The sequence below is a fragment of the Magnolia sinica genome, chromosome 14, assembly GCF_029962835.1.
Source record: "Magnolia sinica isolate HGM2019 chromosome 14, MsV1, whole genome shotgun sequence".
In the NCBI taxonomy this organism is placed as follows: domain Eukaryota; kingdom Viridiplantae; phylum Streptophyta; class Magnoliopsida; order Magnoliales; family Magnoliaceae; genus Magnolia; species Magnolia sinica.
Genome location: NC_080586.1, coordinates 38,924,274 through 38,942,142, shown reverse-complemented (window position 1 = coordinate 38,942,142; position 17,869 = coordinate 38,924,274). Strand labels below are relative to the sequence as shown.

General features: G+C 39.6%; 1 protein-coding gene across 1 annotated transcript in view; it reads left to right on the top strand.

Moving 5' to 3' along the window:
• The window catches only part of LOC131224861 (uncharacterized), a 42,840-nt gene extending 25,418 nt beyond the window's left edge, over positions 1-17,422 (top strand). Inside the window, exons 5-6 of the mRNA XM_058220291.1 lie at positions 16,253-16,388; positions 16,929-17,422. Coding sequence (XP_058076274.1) covers positions 16,253-16,388; positions 16,929-17,050 — 258 coding nt within the window. The 3' untranslated portion in view covers positions 17,051-17,422. The remainder of the gene's footprint in view (positions 1-16,252; positions 16,389-16,928) is intronic.
• Positions 17,423-17,869: the final 447 nt, after the last annotated feature.

Here is a 17,869-nt window from a genome sequence, read left to right as displayed (position 1 = left end):
CAAATGGCTCTTCAATTATCACTTGTTTACTTTTTTGAAGAGCATAAGGATCTCTTTCTGATGTCTTTGATCCTGTCATCGAAGTAGAGTCGTCTCGAAGAACCTGCAATGGCGGAGGAGAACAGAGTTGCGCGTGTGGATTAGTTGTTGGCGATGAAGGACTTCTTTGTGATGATTGCGTTGCAAAAGATGCATCTGGATTTCCTTTCGACTAACGTAAATCATTCGGGAAAGTACCAAATGCTATCCTTCAAGAGTGTCGGCAGGTTTCACCTCGCCAATAGGCTATTCTGAAGAGATTTTTATGTAAACTTGGCCAGAATTGGGGGCATGGTCCCTTTCTTCAATGTAACCTATGCTTTGATTTGTCCTATAATTCTTCACGCGCGGCGGGAGAATCCATATGGCACAATCGACTGGATGACAACTACGCACCAGAAAGTATTGATGAGCCCACCAACGCATCAAGCAATATGAAGTATGGACCGGATAATTATAACAAGGAATCATGAAATGTGATCCAGTACATATAGTCAGAAGTTGTCTCCATATTAATGCCCAGTTATACGGCCCGACGCTATAGCTACTCATCATTCTTGTAACAATGTCACAAGTTTCTGGTACTGTCTAGTCAAAGCCAAATTGACGAGCGAACCTGCTAGGGTAATATGGTTCACGCTAGAATCTATTACCTTCTCTCAATGGAAGAGTACTAGATCTAGTGCAGATAATAAATATGCGTTCGCTCTCTTAGATAAGATCATTATCGACAACCTCCATGTCCTCGAGAACGTTGGTAGACGGGAATTGAAAGAAGTTGATAGAACTGGTGTTTTCAATCTTATTTATGATCCAAGCATATGGTCTCTCAATTGTCTTTTGTCTCTGATAATGCTGAAGTGGAAGCCGATGCGAGTGCACGTAGGCCCTTTCTAGTTCATTAAATATCCATGGATAGTAAACTCCTAACTAGCCTATAAAATAATGCCAAGGGGTATATGCTGAAGAGGATCCAACAGCCAGACTTTCATGATGACTAGCAATATTCCCAAAGGCACAATAAAGTGAGCAAAGGACTGGTGGTGCTAACGAGTATTTTTGGCCTTTTGCCATTGCGCCTGCAACTACAAAGAGTGTTGGTCTGATAGCTTCTACCCATTCTGTGCTCGGAAGAACTATTGAGCCTAGCCAATAGACCAAAAAAGCAGCTAATTCACACAAATTGCTATATTCGACAGGACATTTAATCTTTTGACGAAGAGTCTCAAGTTCTTGAGAATCTTGTCCTATAAAACTGAGAAGACAATAAAAGAAATAGAAATGCAATTACTAAGTGAATGTCAAAGGCAGGAATACAATGAAAGTTCTAGTAGAAGAGAAAAGGGAAGAAACATACAGTAAGTTGCGAGAAAAATGAGCCAGCCAGTTGAGAGGAGAGATTTCGTAGACATTTTGGAACTTAGCCATCTCTTCGAAGAGTTCGATAGTGGTCTCTCAGATTCCGGGTTGACGATTTCCTAAAGAGATGTAAGAAAATTCTTTGTTCTTTGGCATGTATTCGTTGAAGAAATTGCCCATCACAGGGAGGCCTGCTATGCAGTAAAGGTCCCATAGAGTAATACTTCTCCCAGAGGAAGATGAAATGAGTTAGTGGTCCGGCGCCAATGATTAAGAAAACTTTTAAAGTTAGTTGTGTCTCCGCAAAAATACTCTGATGTGGCCTTGATCGCATCCAGAAGATCAATTTGTTTTAAAACATTAGTATGCCTCTTGATGATAGCTCTGGCCCATGCGTTATAATAATTACACTAAGATAAAAGGCCCTTAGTTATGAATTCCTCTGAACCCCTTAATGAGTCTCTGGCACGGAAACGTTGTTGGGTGGTTTCGAAGTAATGAGTGGGATAAAGGTGATGAGGATTATAACATGGGCTCAAGAATCGCATTCTATGCACCCTACCGATTTTCTGATGGGGTCCTTTTTCTTCGAAATACCCTTCTAAGATTCACGGTTCTGTCATGATCCAGTGATCTATGGAAACAAGTCTGTTCTAAGTTGCTTGGTTAGTTGGCTCGCTATGAAGAATAGACCAGTGATGACGTAAATTCATAGGAATATGATCACTTCGTCTTTAAATGGGCTACGGAATTCAAATATTTCTTGGTGGACTTCTATACAATCCCAAGCGTTTTGAAACGTCCTCTTAGTCTCTTATCGGAATCGCCAACCTTTTCTCCTTGAAGATGTGACTTTTTTAGTTGTAGCCCCTGTTCGTTCCATGGGCTTGTTTGCGGATCGAAGAGAATAAGGGAATCCAGGGGAAGACCATCTGAGGTTATCAGATGAACTTTTGCCCTTACGACGAGCCATTTGGTTATAAAAGAAGAATGTGGAGAAGAATGAAATTAGACAGAATTCTGGTACTTAAGGAAATTCTCTGCCAAGACAGAGTCGTTGTGCGATAGCCCTGTTGCGTATGGAGGATCGTTGTGCGGAAGACCTGTAGCGCGCGAGAGAGCTTCACTGAGAATAAATAAAGTGAATCAAAGAAGAGCAAGGTGTCCTGTATCGGTATTGGTTGGCGTAACGGTGCCCTCCGAAACCGATACGGATACGGGGGCGTAACAGCGATACGGGGGCGTAATGGCCTGTAACGGTGCAATTTTTTTTTTTTTTTTTTGCCAAAAAAATATGGATTAAATCCGGAATATTCTAAGCATTCCAAATATGCATTCATTTATAAATTGGAACATGTTTATGGTGGTGTAATGGTCCACTCTTTGGTGAGAAGTTGTATCGGACTGTCTGATTAATTTTTGAACCAGGTAACCTAAATTTGACTACAAAATTCATATATTTAATTTTCTAAATATCTAATTTATATACTTAACAACTTGATATCATTTCTCCCAATAGTTCTTTAAAAAAACGAAATTAAATTCAGGTAGATGGTGTTGCCAATTTGGGGCTGACTTGGAGGACCAATCTATGCTCCAAATCAGCCTCAAATTCATGCAATTTATTGCCATTATCCTACTTATGAATTGGTGGACATTTATTGGATAGTGAATCAAGAAAAAAATCAAAAGGCCCTATTTTAAAAAATTAATGTCCACAAATTAACAATTAAAACTATTCAAACAATTTGATTTTGGCATTGTGAGTTAGCAATTGCAGTCCATAATTTAATTGCTAAATTTTAAGTTAATATATGTCTCGTGTACAATTTTTTAAGGCCCGAATTAGGCGGGACTCGGATTGTGAAGTGTAGCACACGTGTCAAAGTTTTTTGGGCCCCACCCGTGATGAATGTGTTATATCCACACTGTCCATCCATTTTGCCAAATAATTTTAGGGCATGAGCCCAAAAATGAGGCACATCCAAAGCTCAGGTGGACTGCACCATAAGAAACAATAATAATTAAATATTCACCATTAAAAATTTATTGGGGGCTACAAAAGTTTTAGATCAAGCTGACATGTGTGTTTTCCCTTCATCCACGTCAGTGTGACCCAATTAATTAGTTAGATTGAAAATAAACATTACAGTGGGCCTTAAGAAATTTTTAATGATGAGCATTCTATAACCACTGTTTCCTATGGTGTGGTCCACCTGAGATTTGGATATTAGTAATTTTTTGGATCTTGACCTAAAATGACGTGGCAAAATGGATGGACGACATGGATAAAATATATACATCATGGTGGGGCCCACTCGGGTCTGATCAGATTGGATGGAAAATAAACGTTATGGTGGGCCGCTGCTATTTTTGGTGTGGTCCAGATGATCTTTGGATATAATTCAATTTTTTGGTAGTGCTCTAAAATGATATCTGAAAATAGATGAACGGTGTAGATATAATAAATACATCACTGTGGAGCCCATGTAATTTGATCTCCTTCGAACCATTCGTACAACTCGAAGCTCGAGGGGTGTCAGCGCTCGTCTTAGCGTGACACGTACCTACAGCAGTCAGCAGCTAGCTGCTGCAAATTAAAAAAAAAAAAGGGGAGAGAGGGAAACGAAAAGAAAAAAAGAGGGAAAGAAGAGAGAGAGAGAGAGAGAGAGAGAGAGAGAGAGAGAGAGAGAGAGAGAGAAGAAGAAGAAGAAGAAGAAGAAGGCCCGCAGCAAGGCTGTAGCCGCTGCAGTCCGAGAAGAAGAAGAAGAAGAAGAAGGAGAAGAAGAAGAAGAAGTCGTTTCGACCCCGTATCGCGTAACGGTGTTGGCCGTTATGGCCCGTAACGGCTGTTACGGTCACAAAATTCTATAACGGCCGTTTCGACCCCGTATCGCGTAACGGTGTCAACCGTTACCGTTACGTATCGGCCGATACGGCCGTATCATAACGGATACGGGACACCTTGAAGAAGAAGGGGTGCTGGTTATATAGGCAAGCGAGACCCGAAAATCATTGCGCGGATCCGATAGCGCAATGATTCCCAATCAAAAACTCTTTTTCAAGGAGCCTATGCATTTCGCCATGCTGGCCCGACTGCAGTCTTTCATGATGGGAATCCCTCATTCCTTCAGGATTGTCACCCCAGATAAATCAACTAGGAGAGAGAGGGTCTTTGAGAGATTCCTAGATCCGCACAAGGCATCTTCCATAAAAAAGGGCTCATCATGGGCTGGAATGCTGCCGAAATCCTTATCCGGATTATGCCATATAATTTCATTTCATTCATCATATGTACTTTGTATTGGAATCAAGGGAAATATGAGGATGTAAACGAATTCCAGAATTAACAAAACATTCTATAATGATTGTTCTTCCACTTTTCTTTGTTATTATTGAATAAGATCCCCAAGCAAAATGCTTTCGTTTCTTATCGAAACACCAATCAATCCCTTAAGGAATCGATGCTAAACTCGTGCAGTCTCACCTTCACTGAAGAGGACGCTCGAGGACTTCACCATCCGCATGACGATGCCTTGTTGGTCACTATGGTCGTGGCCAATCACAAGGTACATTGGATACTAGTCGACGTTGGTAGCTCGACTGACATCCTGTTCACTGCCTCGTTTGATAAGATGGGGTTGTAAGGTCAAGATTGTGACCGATCCGAACGCACATGCTTGGCTTCGTGGGGGAAAAGGTAACCTCTGAACGAAGCATCCTGCTTCCTGTAACTGCTGGTGAGGGTGCTAAACAGATCACCACCATGGTTGATTTTTTTGTGGTATACTGTCCTTCAATTTATAATATGATTATGGGCATGCTATCTTTGAATACCATGAGGGTTGTGGTGTCACTTATCACCTTGCCATGAAATTCTCAAACGAGCATGGGGTTTGCCGGTTCAGAGGCAATCAACATGAGGCCCGAAAATGCTACTCAACAACACTCTTAGCAAAGCCGCAACGAAAACTGGCAATGCAAATTTCCTCCTTAGACCGATGGCAAGAGATTGTCGAAAGAGGGTCATTGGTGGAAGGCCTCGTTGCAATACAACTCTCCGAGTCCGACCCATCCCGCATTGTTCAGGTCGAATCACTGCTCGAGCCAGGGCTTCAAGCGGAGATAACCAACCTACTAAGACAACATGCTGATATCTTTGCCTGATCACACCGGGATATGCCCATAATGGATCCAGAGGTTATGGTCCATCTGCTGAATGTGAATCCCGACCACAAACTTGTGAGGTTGAAAAGACGAGCGGTCGACCCCGAGAGATATGCGACCATCGGCGAGTAGGTCAGCAAATTCCTTGAGGTCGGGTTCATTGAAGAGATTTACTACCTTGACTGGTTAGCCAATGTCGTGCTAGTAAAAAAGGCCAGTGGGAAATGGCGGGTCTACGTAGATTACACTGACCTAAATAAGGCATGTCCAAAGGACAACTTTCCCCTCCCAAGGATTAACTAGTTAGTGGATAGTACCGCCGGGTCTGTGCTCAGCTTCATGGATGCATACTTGGGATATAATCAAATTGCCATGCACAAACACGACAAGCAAAAAATGACCTTTGTCATGGACAAAGGGCTATACTGCTATCGAGTAATATCATTTGGGCTAAAGAACGCTGGAGCAACATACCACCACCTGGTTAACAAAATGTTCACCAAGCAGATCGGGAACACAATGGAGGTCTACGTCGACGATATGCTCGTTAAGAGTTCTAAGGCAAGGGACCACAGGGCAGATATGAAGGAAATGTTTACAATCCTAAAGAAGTACCAAATGATGTTTCAAGTGGATGAACGATTCCCATAGGGAGCCATGAGGAAATTGCATGCCCGTAGTGCAAGTCCATATAAAATTTTGACAAGAGTGGGCCCTAATGCGTTTGTAGTGGATTTTCCATCTGACATGGGCATTAGTGCAATATTCAATGTGGAGGAGCTTGTGCCTTGTGACGGACCCACACATCTATCTTCTAGCCTTCTTGCAAACCTTTCTCCTATCCCAGATGATGGTGTCCTTGACCCCGTCCCCAGCCCATGCATGGCCTTTACCAGACTTTTCTTCCCACCCATTGCCTTATCTTCCATCGCTACCTAGTTGGAAAGAAGTGATCGAGGATGTTTTGGACCACCAAGCGGTCTCTACCCGCCATGGAGGATATTAGAAATAGCTTGTAAAGTGGAAGAACAGGTTGGAGTCAGACAACACTTGGATTACAGTGGCAAAGTTCTAGCATATTGATCCTGACTTCCTCGAGCGTTATCATAGCTTTATTTCGGCAGTGGCCAATTCTTCTTAGCTGGGGAGAATTGATGGGGACATTAGAGGATGTACTCAGGTGTTTTAGAGACAGAGACGACCACCCACATCAGCGCAACTTTCTTTGTAGAAAGGAGACGAGTTCTAGATGGGGCTTGCCGGGCCATTTTGAAGACCCCACATGCATTGGACGTGCATTAGGAAGACCCCACTTTGGGATGATGCATGTGGGCTGCTTAGGAGACCATTTTAGTCATAAGATTTTTATTGTGTCGATTCGACCGTTAGATCTTGTCGATCAGGCTATTGGGCCACCTGATCTTTTAGATCCAGGCCCATTGGACTTTGATCTTGCTTTTTTTTGTGTTTTTTGTTATTTTTAGGATTTTTTTGATGGTTGAGATTAATAATAAATGTTTTAGTTTTCTTATTTTGGATGATGGGCCATTTCACTTAAGTGAGTGGCATAGTTGTAATTATTCCGAATTTTTAATTATAAAAGCATGGCCTCATCTTGACATTATAAATGAGATTCTAATAGCAAGGTCCACCAAAAGAACGTCTTTGATTCAAGGATAGGGCCCATGTTGTGATGATGGGTTCCTCGGTTGGACATAGAAGATGATGGGGCTGATCATGGCCATTTCTGATCTTTGGTCCCTTCTGATGATCCATGGCTTCTGGATGGACCAGATGGGTTCACTGATCACAGCAGGACCCACCAATCAACACAACTATCCCAACTTATCAGTGGGTCCCAATATTTTCAACTGTGGACAAAAATCTCAAGTGAGGAGGATTTCTTGCGGACTTCCCATCTTAATGGGATGAGTTGTTGCTCACCTTAGGATTGACGCTTCTGATGATCTGGAAGAGCTTCTAGAATCTCGCGAGTGGCTGGGATCAAGCCACCTTGCAATGGAAAGATTCCTTCCACCAAGTGAAAGTTGCTGATGAAAAACCAAGGGTTCTTGGTGATGGAAGGCTGGGATGAGAGGAGGAAAGGGCACGCAGATCGCCAACAAGGATTCCCGATTTGGCGAAATGATTTGCATGCAACTCCTACTTGTGCTGGAGATCGTGCACACACACACACACATGTTTCAATGGGCGGGGAAAGTTGGGTTCTGATTGAATTCGTCATCCACACGTGATGGACGACTCGGATCAGCTAGATGGCTGATCAAAGTGGGCCACAATTCCAATAGTGGGGTTCCTTGCTACTGCGGGAAAATAAGAGGAAAGCTTTTCGAATCGAGTTCAGTCAGGTCAACCCGATGTTGACCGAGTTAGCTGTGCGATGCACAATGGCTGTGCCTAAGCTGTATGCATGCGCTCAATCAGGGTGGGGTCCACAACGACACATCGAAACATTTACACCGTCCAACCGGTTCTACTGTACCTACTAGGACCTCAGTCCAACTATCAGGTAGGTCCAAAGCTCTGGTGGGCCATAATTCTCAAAATTGTGATCATCCTCCAAATTTAGAATATCTAACGGTCGAATCATATCATGAAATGGATTTCTCGATGATCTAGGGTCCTAAGGTTGTTTTACATAGAATATGATAGTTAGCCTTGTAATAAATACCCCATATGGTACATTCAAGTAGGGATTTGTCCGACCATACCTTATGGACTGATGGACGGTGGATTTGATGATCGGAATCCCGATGTTGACAATGAGCGGTCTGATTTGCCTGTCTAGGTGATAGACAGAAGTGGTTAGGTTTGGATTTCCAAGATTAGGGTCTTTATGTGTACCGTTTCCCTAATTTCTTGAGTTTTAATCAAGTGTATGCAAATATATTTACATAGTTTTTTTTAAAAAAATTGTAGTTACACCCCAGGATAATTAATGCTCTAGTATCAGAAAACTAGGGTGTTAAAGAGTTACACATATAGATGTGAGAGAGAGAGAGAGAGAGAGAGAGAGAGAGAGAGAGAGAGAGAGAGAGAGAGAGAGAGAGCTTGAATCTTGAATCTTCCTTGAATGTTGCTTGAACCTTGAATCTTGATCTTCCAAGAGAAGGAAACTTCTCTTCTTGAATGATCTTCTTGCGTTAATCTTGTAGAGAAGTAGAAACTAGGAACTTAATCTTGTAGAGAAGTAGAGAAGTAGAAACTAGTAACTTCGATGTTGGAACTTGGTTGGAAGTAGGAACTATGTAAGAGAGAGATATTATAATTGCACTCGGAAGTAAGAATATAAGAGTAAAAGAGAGTTTTGGAGTGATAATGTTACAAATGGAGGAGCTCGGGATGCCTTTTTATAGGAAAAAGTTCGATTTTTGCAAAAAATAAAAAATAATAATAATTTGCCAACCGTCAGATTTCTCAACACAAAGTATACTTCTCTTTGGTTTTGTTGATTTTCAGATCATCTAGGTCGAATTAATGACATTAGGAACTATTCAACCATAGTTAAAAAAAATAAAAAAATAAAAAAAAATCCAACAACAACAACGATCGTCTCTGGTAATTCCCCTTGAGAATTATGTGATGTTTGATAGAGAGAGTTGTCATTTTGTTTGCCTCATTAGTGATACATGTTGGACTTACCCCTTGTTTACCTAAGCTGTTGATTTGGTTGGCTCCATCATGATTCATGGGACGATCCATACCCTGACATCTGCCTTATCATATGTTCCTAGCCATTTTATTATCAGCCGTTCACTTTCTTCTATGAAGAACTTGTAACAAAATTACAAATAAGCCTCACAAATTTCTTTTATTACAATGAGGCCCTTATAAACTATATCTCAACAAAAAGTATACTTCTCTTTGGTTTTGTTGATTTTCAGATCAAGTAGGTTGAATTAATGAGATCAGGAACTATTTGACCATAGTTTAAAAAAGAAAAAAGAAAAAAGGAAAAAAACACATGATAAATTAATGATATTATGAATTATTCAACCATAGTTTAAAAAAAAAAAAAAAACAATGATAAATTATTGACATTAGGAACTATTCAACCATAGTTATATAAAAAACAACAACAACAACAATGATGGTTTCTAGTATTTCCCCTTGAGAGTTATGTGATGCTTGATAGAGAGAGTTGGCATTTTGTTTGCCTCATTAGTCATGCATGTTGGACTTACACTTTGTTCACCCAACCTGTTGATTTGCTTGTCTCCATCATTCAACTATCCATACCCTCACATCTGCTTTATCAAATGATCGTAGCCATTTTATGAAAGGCTGGGTTACAAATGGTCCAAATCCAATGGCCGTGATCATCTTCTTAAGGAGATCTAGGGCATCTTCGACTAACCATGAGACACACCGTAAAAATGATATGGAACAATAGAAGGTGGGCTAAAATGGGCGGGAACACCCTGTCGTCATAAAAAAAAAAAAAAAGAAAAAAAAAAGAAAAAAAAAAAGAAAAGAAGAAGAAGAAGAAGAAGAAGAAGAAAAGCTTTGTCAAGAATTATGTACCTTTCTATTCCATTAAGTACCTCTTGTCAGACCAAGATTGGTAGAGAGAGAGAGAGAGATATGGATCACTAGAAGGTCGTCTATATGTATAATTAGTTGGCTGAGCAAAAGTGTTGTCAATAATTATGTATCTTTTTATTCCATTAAGTACATCTTGTCAGACCAAGATTGGTAGAGAGAGAGAGAGAGAGAGAGAGAGAGAGAGAGAGAGAGTGTGGAGAGAGAGAGAATATAGAATGTAGATTAGAAATTAGAATGACTGAAGATGAAATGGAAATATAGAATATTAGAATGTAGTGACTAGTGAGAAGTGAGAAGTAGATTGTATGTATGTAGAATTGTAGATTCTAGAATCTAGAAAATGAATGAACGAAGATAAATACATTGAATGAATGAAGAGATATAGAATGATTAATGAATGAATGAAAAGATATAGATAGGAATGAATGAATGAAGAAGAAGAAAAATAGGATTAGTTGATTAAGAATTATGATTTATAGTTTATGCAAGAGCAAGGGAGATATGTAGAATGAGAGTGCTTGAATCTTGAATCATCCTTGAACGTTGCTTGAAGCTTGAATCTTGATCTTCCAAGAGAAGGAAACTTCTCTTCTTGAATGATCTTCTTGCTTTAATTTTGTAGAGAAGTAGAAACTAGTAACTTAGATGTTGGAACTTGGTTGGAAGTAGGAACAATGTAAGGGAGAGAGATTATAATTGTACTTGGAAGTAAGAATGTAAGAGTAAAAGAGAGTTTTGGAGTGATAATGTTGCAAACGGAGGAGGATTGGATGCCGTTTTAAATGGCAAAAGTTTGATTTTTGCAAAAAAATAAAAAATAATGTGCCAACAGTCAGATTTCTCAATGCGAAGTATACTTCTCTTTGGTTTTGTTGATTTTCAGATCAACTAGGTTGAATTAATGACAATAGGAACTATTCAACAATAGTTTTATTTATTTATTTATTTATTTTTTTTAAGCCAACAACAATAACTATGGTCTCTAGTAATTCCCCTTGAGAATTATATGATGCTTGATAGAGAGTTGGCATTTTGTTTGCCTCTTTAGTGATGCATGTTGAACTTACACTTGGTTTACGAAGTTGTTGATTTGGTTAGCTCCATCATGATTCATGGGACGATCCGTACCCTGACATCTGTCTTATCATATGTTCCTAGCTATTTTATAATCAGCTGTTCTTTCTTTTATGAAAAACTTATAACAAAATTACAAATAAGCCTCACGAATTTCTTTTATTACAATGAGGCCCTTATAAACTATATCTCAACACGAAGTATACTTCTCTTTGTTTTGTTGATTTTCAGATCAAGTAGGTCGAATTAATGACATTAGGAACCATTCGACCATAGTTTAAAAATGGAAAAAAAAAGAGATAAATTACTGATATTAGGAACTATTCAACCATAATTTAAAAAAGAAAGAAAAAAAAACAATGATGAATTAATGACATTAGGAACTATTCAACCATAGTTATATAAAAAACAACAACAACAACAACGATGGTTTCTAGTATTTCCCCTTGAGAGTTATGTTATGCTTGATAAAGAGAGTTGGCATTTTCGTTGCCTCATTAGTGATACGTGTTGGACCTACACTTTGCTTACCTAAGCTGTTGATTTTCTTGGCTCCATCATACAACTATCCATACACTCACATCTGCTTTATCCAAGGTGTTCGGTATCGGTATCGGTGGGCATAATGGTGCCTACTGTTACCGATACGGATACGGGGCATATCGGCCGATACGGGGGCATAACGGCCCGTAACGGTGCAATTTTTTATTTTTTGCCAAAAAAATATGAAAAAATCTGGATTAAATCTGTAATATTCTAAATATTCCAAATATGCATTCATTTATAATTTGGAACATGTTTATGGTGGTGTAACGGTCCACTCTTTGGTGAGAAGCTGTATCGGACAGTCTGATGAATTTATGAACCGGACAACTTGGATTTGACTGCAAAACTCATTAATTTTCTAATTATCTACTATTAATGATAAATATATTAGAATGAATGTAATATCAAAATATCTTACGTGTGTAGGTGTTTGCAATTATTTTTCGTAATTTATTCTATATTAAGTTATTAACAATTTAACATACCTGAGGAGGAGTGAGGTCTCTACTCTAGAGTTTAGACTAGAGTGAGTCCAGACTTGCGTAAATTACAATATTCATTATATTTTAAAGTCTTCATTTTTAACACGTCAGAGTCTTCTCCTCCTTGTTCTTGTGGCTGTAATTCCTGTCCTGTGACCTGTCAGTCATCCTCAAGTCAAGAATATTAAAAAAATAAAATAAAAATAAAAATAAAAATTAGTAGTGTCTGATATACTCCCTTGCAACTTGATTGGTTGTCAAGGGAGGTATTTTAAATACAAACTTCGGCAGTGTGTGCTTGCAATAGTACTGCTACAAATACTTACCTTAATACAAATATATACTTACAATTACCATAATAAAATTCACAAGTCACCACCAAAATGAAAATCTGCTTTTTCGTGGTTGCTCGACCTCCACATCATTATCATCGTCATCATCAGGTTGAGGCTATCCAATAGGTGGAGGTGCTACATATCTATAATATTCAGTGCTAGAAGGAAATACTAGGTCAACGAAACCAGAGGATGACCGATCCTGACCAGGCAACGACTCCGACCTCGAGTAAGGATATCCACCAGTGCCCATTGAATAGCTATATTGGTGCCCATACTCAGGCTGATGAGAATCTTGAGATTGAGAGTGTGTCTGTGATGAGTAACTTGGATTTGGATCTGGATATCTATAATCATATGGATATGGATCGGGAGGACTACTCCAACATGAATGTGATGGAACAGGCTCAGTATAACCATAACCATAATCCAATTGGCCATAAAAATACCCATCATAATGCCGAGGACCATGGGCCTACTGATGTTCCGGACCTTCCAAACCCGGTGCACCACTAGACCTACCCTCCTCTTGCTGGTTGTATCGTGACTCAGTACACTCATAATCATATGGATATGGATCGGGAGGACAACTCCGCGATCTGTAGACGGCTATATGGTGTGCTGAGCAACACCAGAAGTGTCAACACCAGGGGTAGGGGCGTCATCATCACCATCATCTGACACGGTCACGCTACCACTACTCATACTCTTTTGTTGATCTTGAGCTGTACTTGGCATAATTCTGGGTCTAACACAGCTGCACTACTCTCCTGTTGCGTTGTGCGTATTAATGGGTCATCAATTTTCAATTCTTCACTATCCTCTTTAATTTGCTTTTCCCTTGTTTTCAACCAAGGTAGAAGTGGGTCATCCTCATCATAAATATTGTCCAAGTTTATTAGACAGTAGTCTGTGTCATCGGCGACTGTAATGCTCCTATGATGTTGTCGCATTCTTAGCTTCATGTTGTAGTTCATGAAGACAAGTCTATCCAACGTCCTAGTCTGCAATCTATTCCTATTCTTTGAATGAATAAGTGCAAAACAACTCCAATTCCTTTTGCAGCTAGAAGAAGATGTTGTCTGTCTCAAAACTTTTACTGCAATTTTTTGGAGAGCCTTCATACTCTCTCCGAAATTCATCCACCATTCCGCCGGTTGCAACCTAGATACTGCATGTTTTGCAAGAGCATCTCCAAAGCTACCTAGGCGATTTTCAAATGTATCTAATTCATTCAACGCCTTTATTTGCATATCTAAGTCAGGCTCTAATCTCTTTATCACATTCTTTAGCCTGACACAAACTTCATTATCCGCAACAAATGATTGGGCATATCTGTACCTAGGATTTAGGTAGTAACCTGCTGCATGAAGACCGTAATGGAGTTGTCTTGTCCATCTCTTGTCGATCATCTTCTAATAAGACTCAGCTTCTAAAATCACGTTGAATTGCCAACTTTGCCTTATCCATGGCATCGCTTCATCGATTTCAACAAGATGGAGTGCCCTCATTAGTAGCTCCATCACCCTTAGGATTGACTTGACCCTCTTCTAATATTTGTTGTCCTGTATGGTGTTCGCAACATCAACCGGTGTCCTTAATATCTTTTACCCATGTTTTATGTTGAGCCAATCTCGGGAAGCGAACACCTCACTCAACTCTCCCCTATGCCGGTATAAACTCTCTAATGCTATAAAGTTTGTTGCGAATCTAGTCGCCATAGGCCTCAATAACTCTCGTCCTTTCGTGAACTTCCTCATTATTGTGGCTACTTGATTATGGTTGTAAATAAACGTCATCACTTCTCTTGCCCTTTCGACCATTTCCTTAACATTCTTCTTCTTCCCAATATCTTCCAATATATGGTCAATACAATGGGCAGCACATGGTGACCAAAAAATATGTGGTCTTTTTCTCATCAACTTATGTCCTGCAAGCTTATATGATGCTTCATTATCTATCACAATCTGCACTACATTCTCCTCTCCAACCTCATCCACAACTGTATTCATTAGTCCATTAATATAATTAGAATTTTTTGTTGTGGCCGAGGCATCAATTGACTTGTGATATATAATTCCCAAGTGGCAGTACACCATGAAGTTGATCATGTTGCGTCTGGTTGGGCCAGTCTAACCATGACACATAATCGTGCATCCTCTGGCCTGCCATACAGGTTTAAAGGTAGCCACGTATGCTTTCACATCCGCATACTTTGCATCTGTCCATTTCCCCTTAATATCCCTAGTCTTGGGAGCTTTAATTCCTTTACTTGCTTCTGTTGCTGCATCAATTACCACCTGTCAATATGGAGAATTGGCCGCGTTATGAGGTATGTTGGCATGTATAAATAACTTTTCTGCTGCCCTACCTAGCTTCTCAACGGAAGTTCTACTCCACATTTATTTTATCTTCTTTTGTTTAGTTGATTCTTTCCTAAACAGGATTGGATCAATTAGGCTCATTTACTTCTTGATCTAAATGTATATAGGCTTCACGTGAAGATGCCTCTCTTCGGCTCTCAAACATATGTTGTAACCCACCAAACCTACCTCCACCCCCACCTGCAGAAGCGGTCGCACTCCCAGCTACACTCCCACCCCCCAGTATCACGTATTGACCCACTCGCGCTAAACATGTGGCGACGTTCTTCCTCTTCATGAGCTAGATGCAAGCTTTCTCTCCTTGCTATAGTTAATTCCCGATCTGAATCTTCGTCAGAATAAATAATATCTTCATCATAAACGCTCATATATTCAGGACTAAACACCTCCTGTCGGATCGCATCCAAAATCTCATCTTTCTTCTTTTATTCAGCAGCACGTTTACCCTTCGACTCATCCAGACTGGCTTGCATTAAAATCATTATCTCTTTCGGTACTCTAGTATATCTTGCAACTTGACCCTTTCGATGTGGCAAATGTTGTTTGAGACGCATAATTCCACCAGTTACTAGTCTATCATAATAGTTGCAGTTCATTTGCTGCCTAGTACCACCAACCCTCTGACAATGTTGTCATCCAATATCCTCACTTGTTGGCCAGACCCAGACATTTCCTTACGTAGATTAGATATGACCTATCTTTATGTGAGATTGTGAGTCTACTCGCTATTCTAACTTTATATACAGTTTTTACTTTTTATAGGAGTGAGTGAATTAATTAATTTAAATCTCGAAAACCTAATGTAAATAGATTAATAACAGAAAGTTCAAACTTCAAAATCTAATTAATAAAGATGATTTTATGTTCTAAACCCTAGGAAGCTCCAAAACCTGTCCAATATATATATATATATATATATATATATATATATATATATATATATATATATATATATATATATATATAAAAGGCTGGGTTACAATTGTTCCAAATCCGATGGCCGTGATCATCTGCTTAAGGAGATCTAGGGCATCTCCCACTGACCATGAGACATGCTGTGAAAATGATATGGAACACTAGAAGGTGGGCTAAAATGGGCGGGAACACCCTGTTGTCATAAAAAGAAAAAAGAAAAAGAAAATCTTTGTCAAGAATTATGTACCTTTTTATTCCATTAAGTACCTCTTGTTGGACCAAGATTGGTTGAGAGAGAGAGAGAGAGATATCTACATGCCCTTTTATGTTTTAAGTTGAAGACAAAAAAAAAGGCTAAAGATCTTGTGATATAATTATCTTGCAGCCAAGATATGTAGTGAACCGAGTGACAGCAGGGGACTATGACTGTCCAAGAAAAGTGTTGAAGTTCCTAACAGATCTCCATGCTGCATTCCGCATGCTTAATCTTCGAAATGACTTTTTACGAAAGAAGTTTGATGGTATAGACTTTTCCTCTTATTCCTCTCACTCACTTTTAAGCTTCTGTGGATGCTTCAATTCATCACCTTCGTTGTTAACAAAGCTCCTATTAGGAATTGTGAGAGATCTATGGTTCAAGGATATCGTATGGTATCCTGAAGTGCTGAGTTCCTACAAGTGCAGCCAGCTGTTCGATGGACCAGACCTTTGACCTGATGCCCATTCCTCCCAGAAGATGTTTTATAGATGGGCAGATCCCTAGCCTTGCACGTAGTGTTTGGTCTTTTTCTCATTGTGTGGACCAGTATATCTTCCTAACTACCTATTTGCAATTGCTGGCCACCATTGAGTGGTCAGGATTTTTTTTCCCTGTCAAAGAGCGTACTAGGTCATGGTCCATCCATGGTGGATAACCATCATATCAACAGTCTGGATAGCTGTACTGTGGGAACTCAGAGCACAAGGATCATTGATTCATCAGTTGAGCTCGGGAATGTACAGCATGGTTTTGTGATTAGGGGTTTCTTCTAATCAGCATACATGTTGTAAATTGAGGACAGGCATGAAATATGACTTGAGAAGAGTGGAAGAAGTATACTACGATGTTAAGATCAGAGGCTTGTCAGACAGGGCTGATTCGGTTGAGGACGACCAAACAACAAGCCACTGTGTTGATGCATAAACAGTCCTTTTTGTGCTACTACTGCCACTCTCATTTGACCTTGTATGTTTTAACCTAGAATTTTGCTTTGATGGAAAATCAGAAAGCCATTCATGAATACGTACTCGGATGGATGGGAGCATCTGGATTTGATTTGAAATTTTTTTTTCCTTCTGAATTCTGATATGAAAGAAGTTAGTATGAGGAGGATGCCGACTCAGCTTAAGAGTCTCTCTGTTTGGTGGGTCAGTCGATGCTCATTTGTGAAAGACTGAGCTGAGTCTCTGTACAAGTCAACAGAATTGAATGAATTGTTTTAGCTTGAGAGTGAAAGGGCAGCGTCACGACCCTGCCTTTCTTTCTCTGTTGAGGGAGTTTCTCAGTATTTTCCATTATCTTTAGCTTACTCTCCCCTCTTTTATCTTCTATATATTTTTATTTAACCAATCATTTTCCTGTTTGTTTTATTTTATTTTATCTTCTTATACTAGTTGGAACCCACTGCTATATTGGGGATAAGAATAAAAATAAAGAAACAACGAATGCTGGTGATGAGATAAGGAGGGCCATGTATGGAAAATTCAGTATCCTCTTCAATGTAGGAAATTTCTCAGTGGGTATCCATCAGATTAGATCGAAATTTGCTCACACCAAACTCGTTGGACAAAAGTTACGGTTCACCCAGTACATAACTTTTAATATGTCATGTGCATGTGACATCTAACCCGACCAATAGGTTGGCCCCACCAAGAAGATTACGTTATCAAAAAATTAGCCCCATCTACTCATCGGTTGGGCCACACAATGTTGATTTTGTTAGTTATCAGTGGTTATAACTAT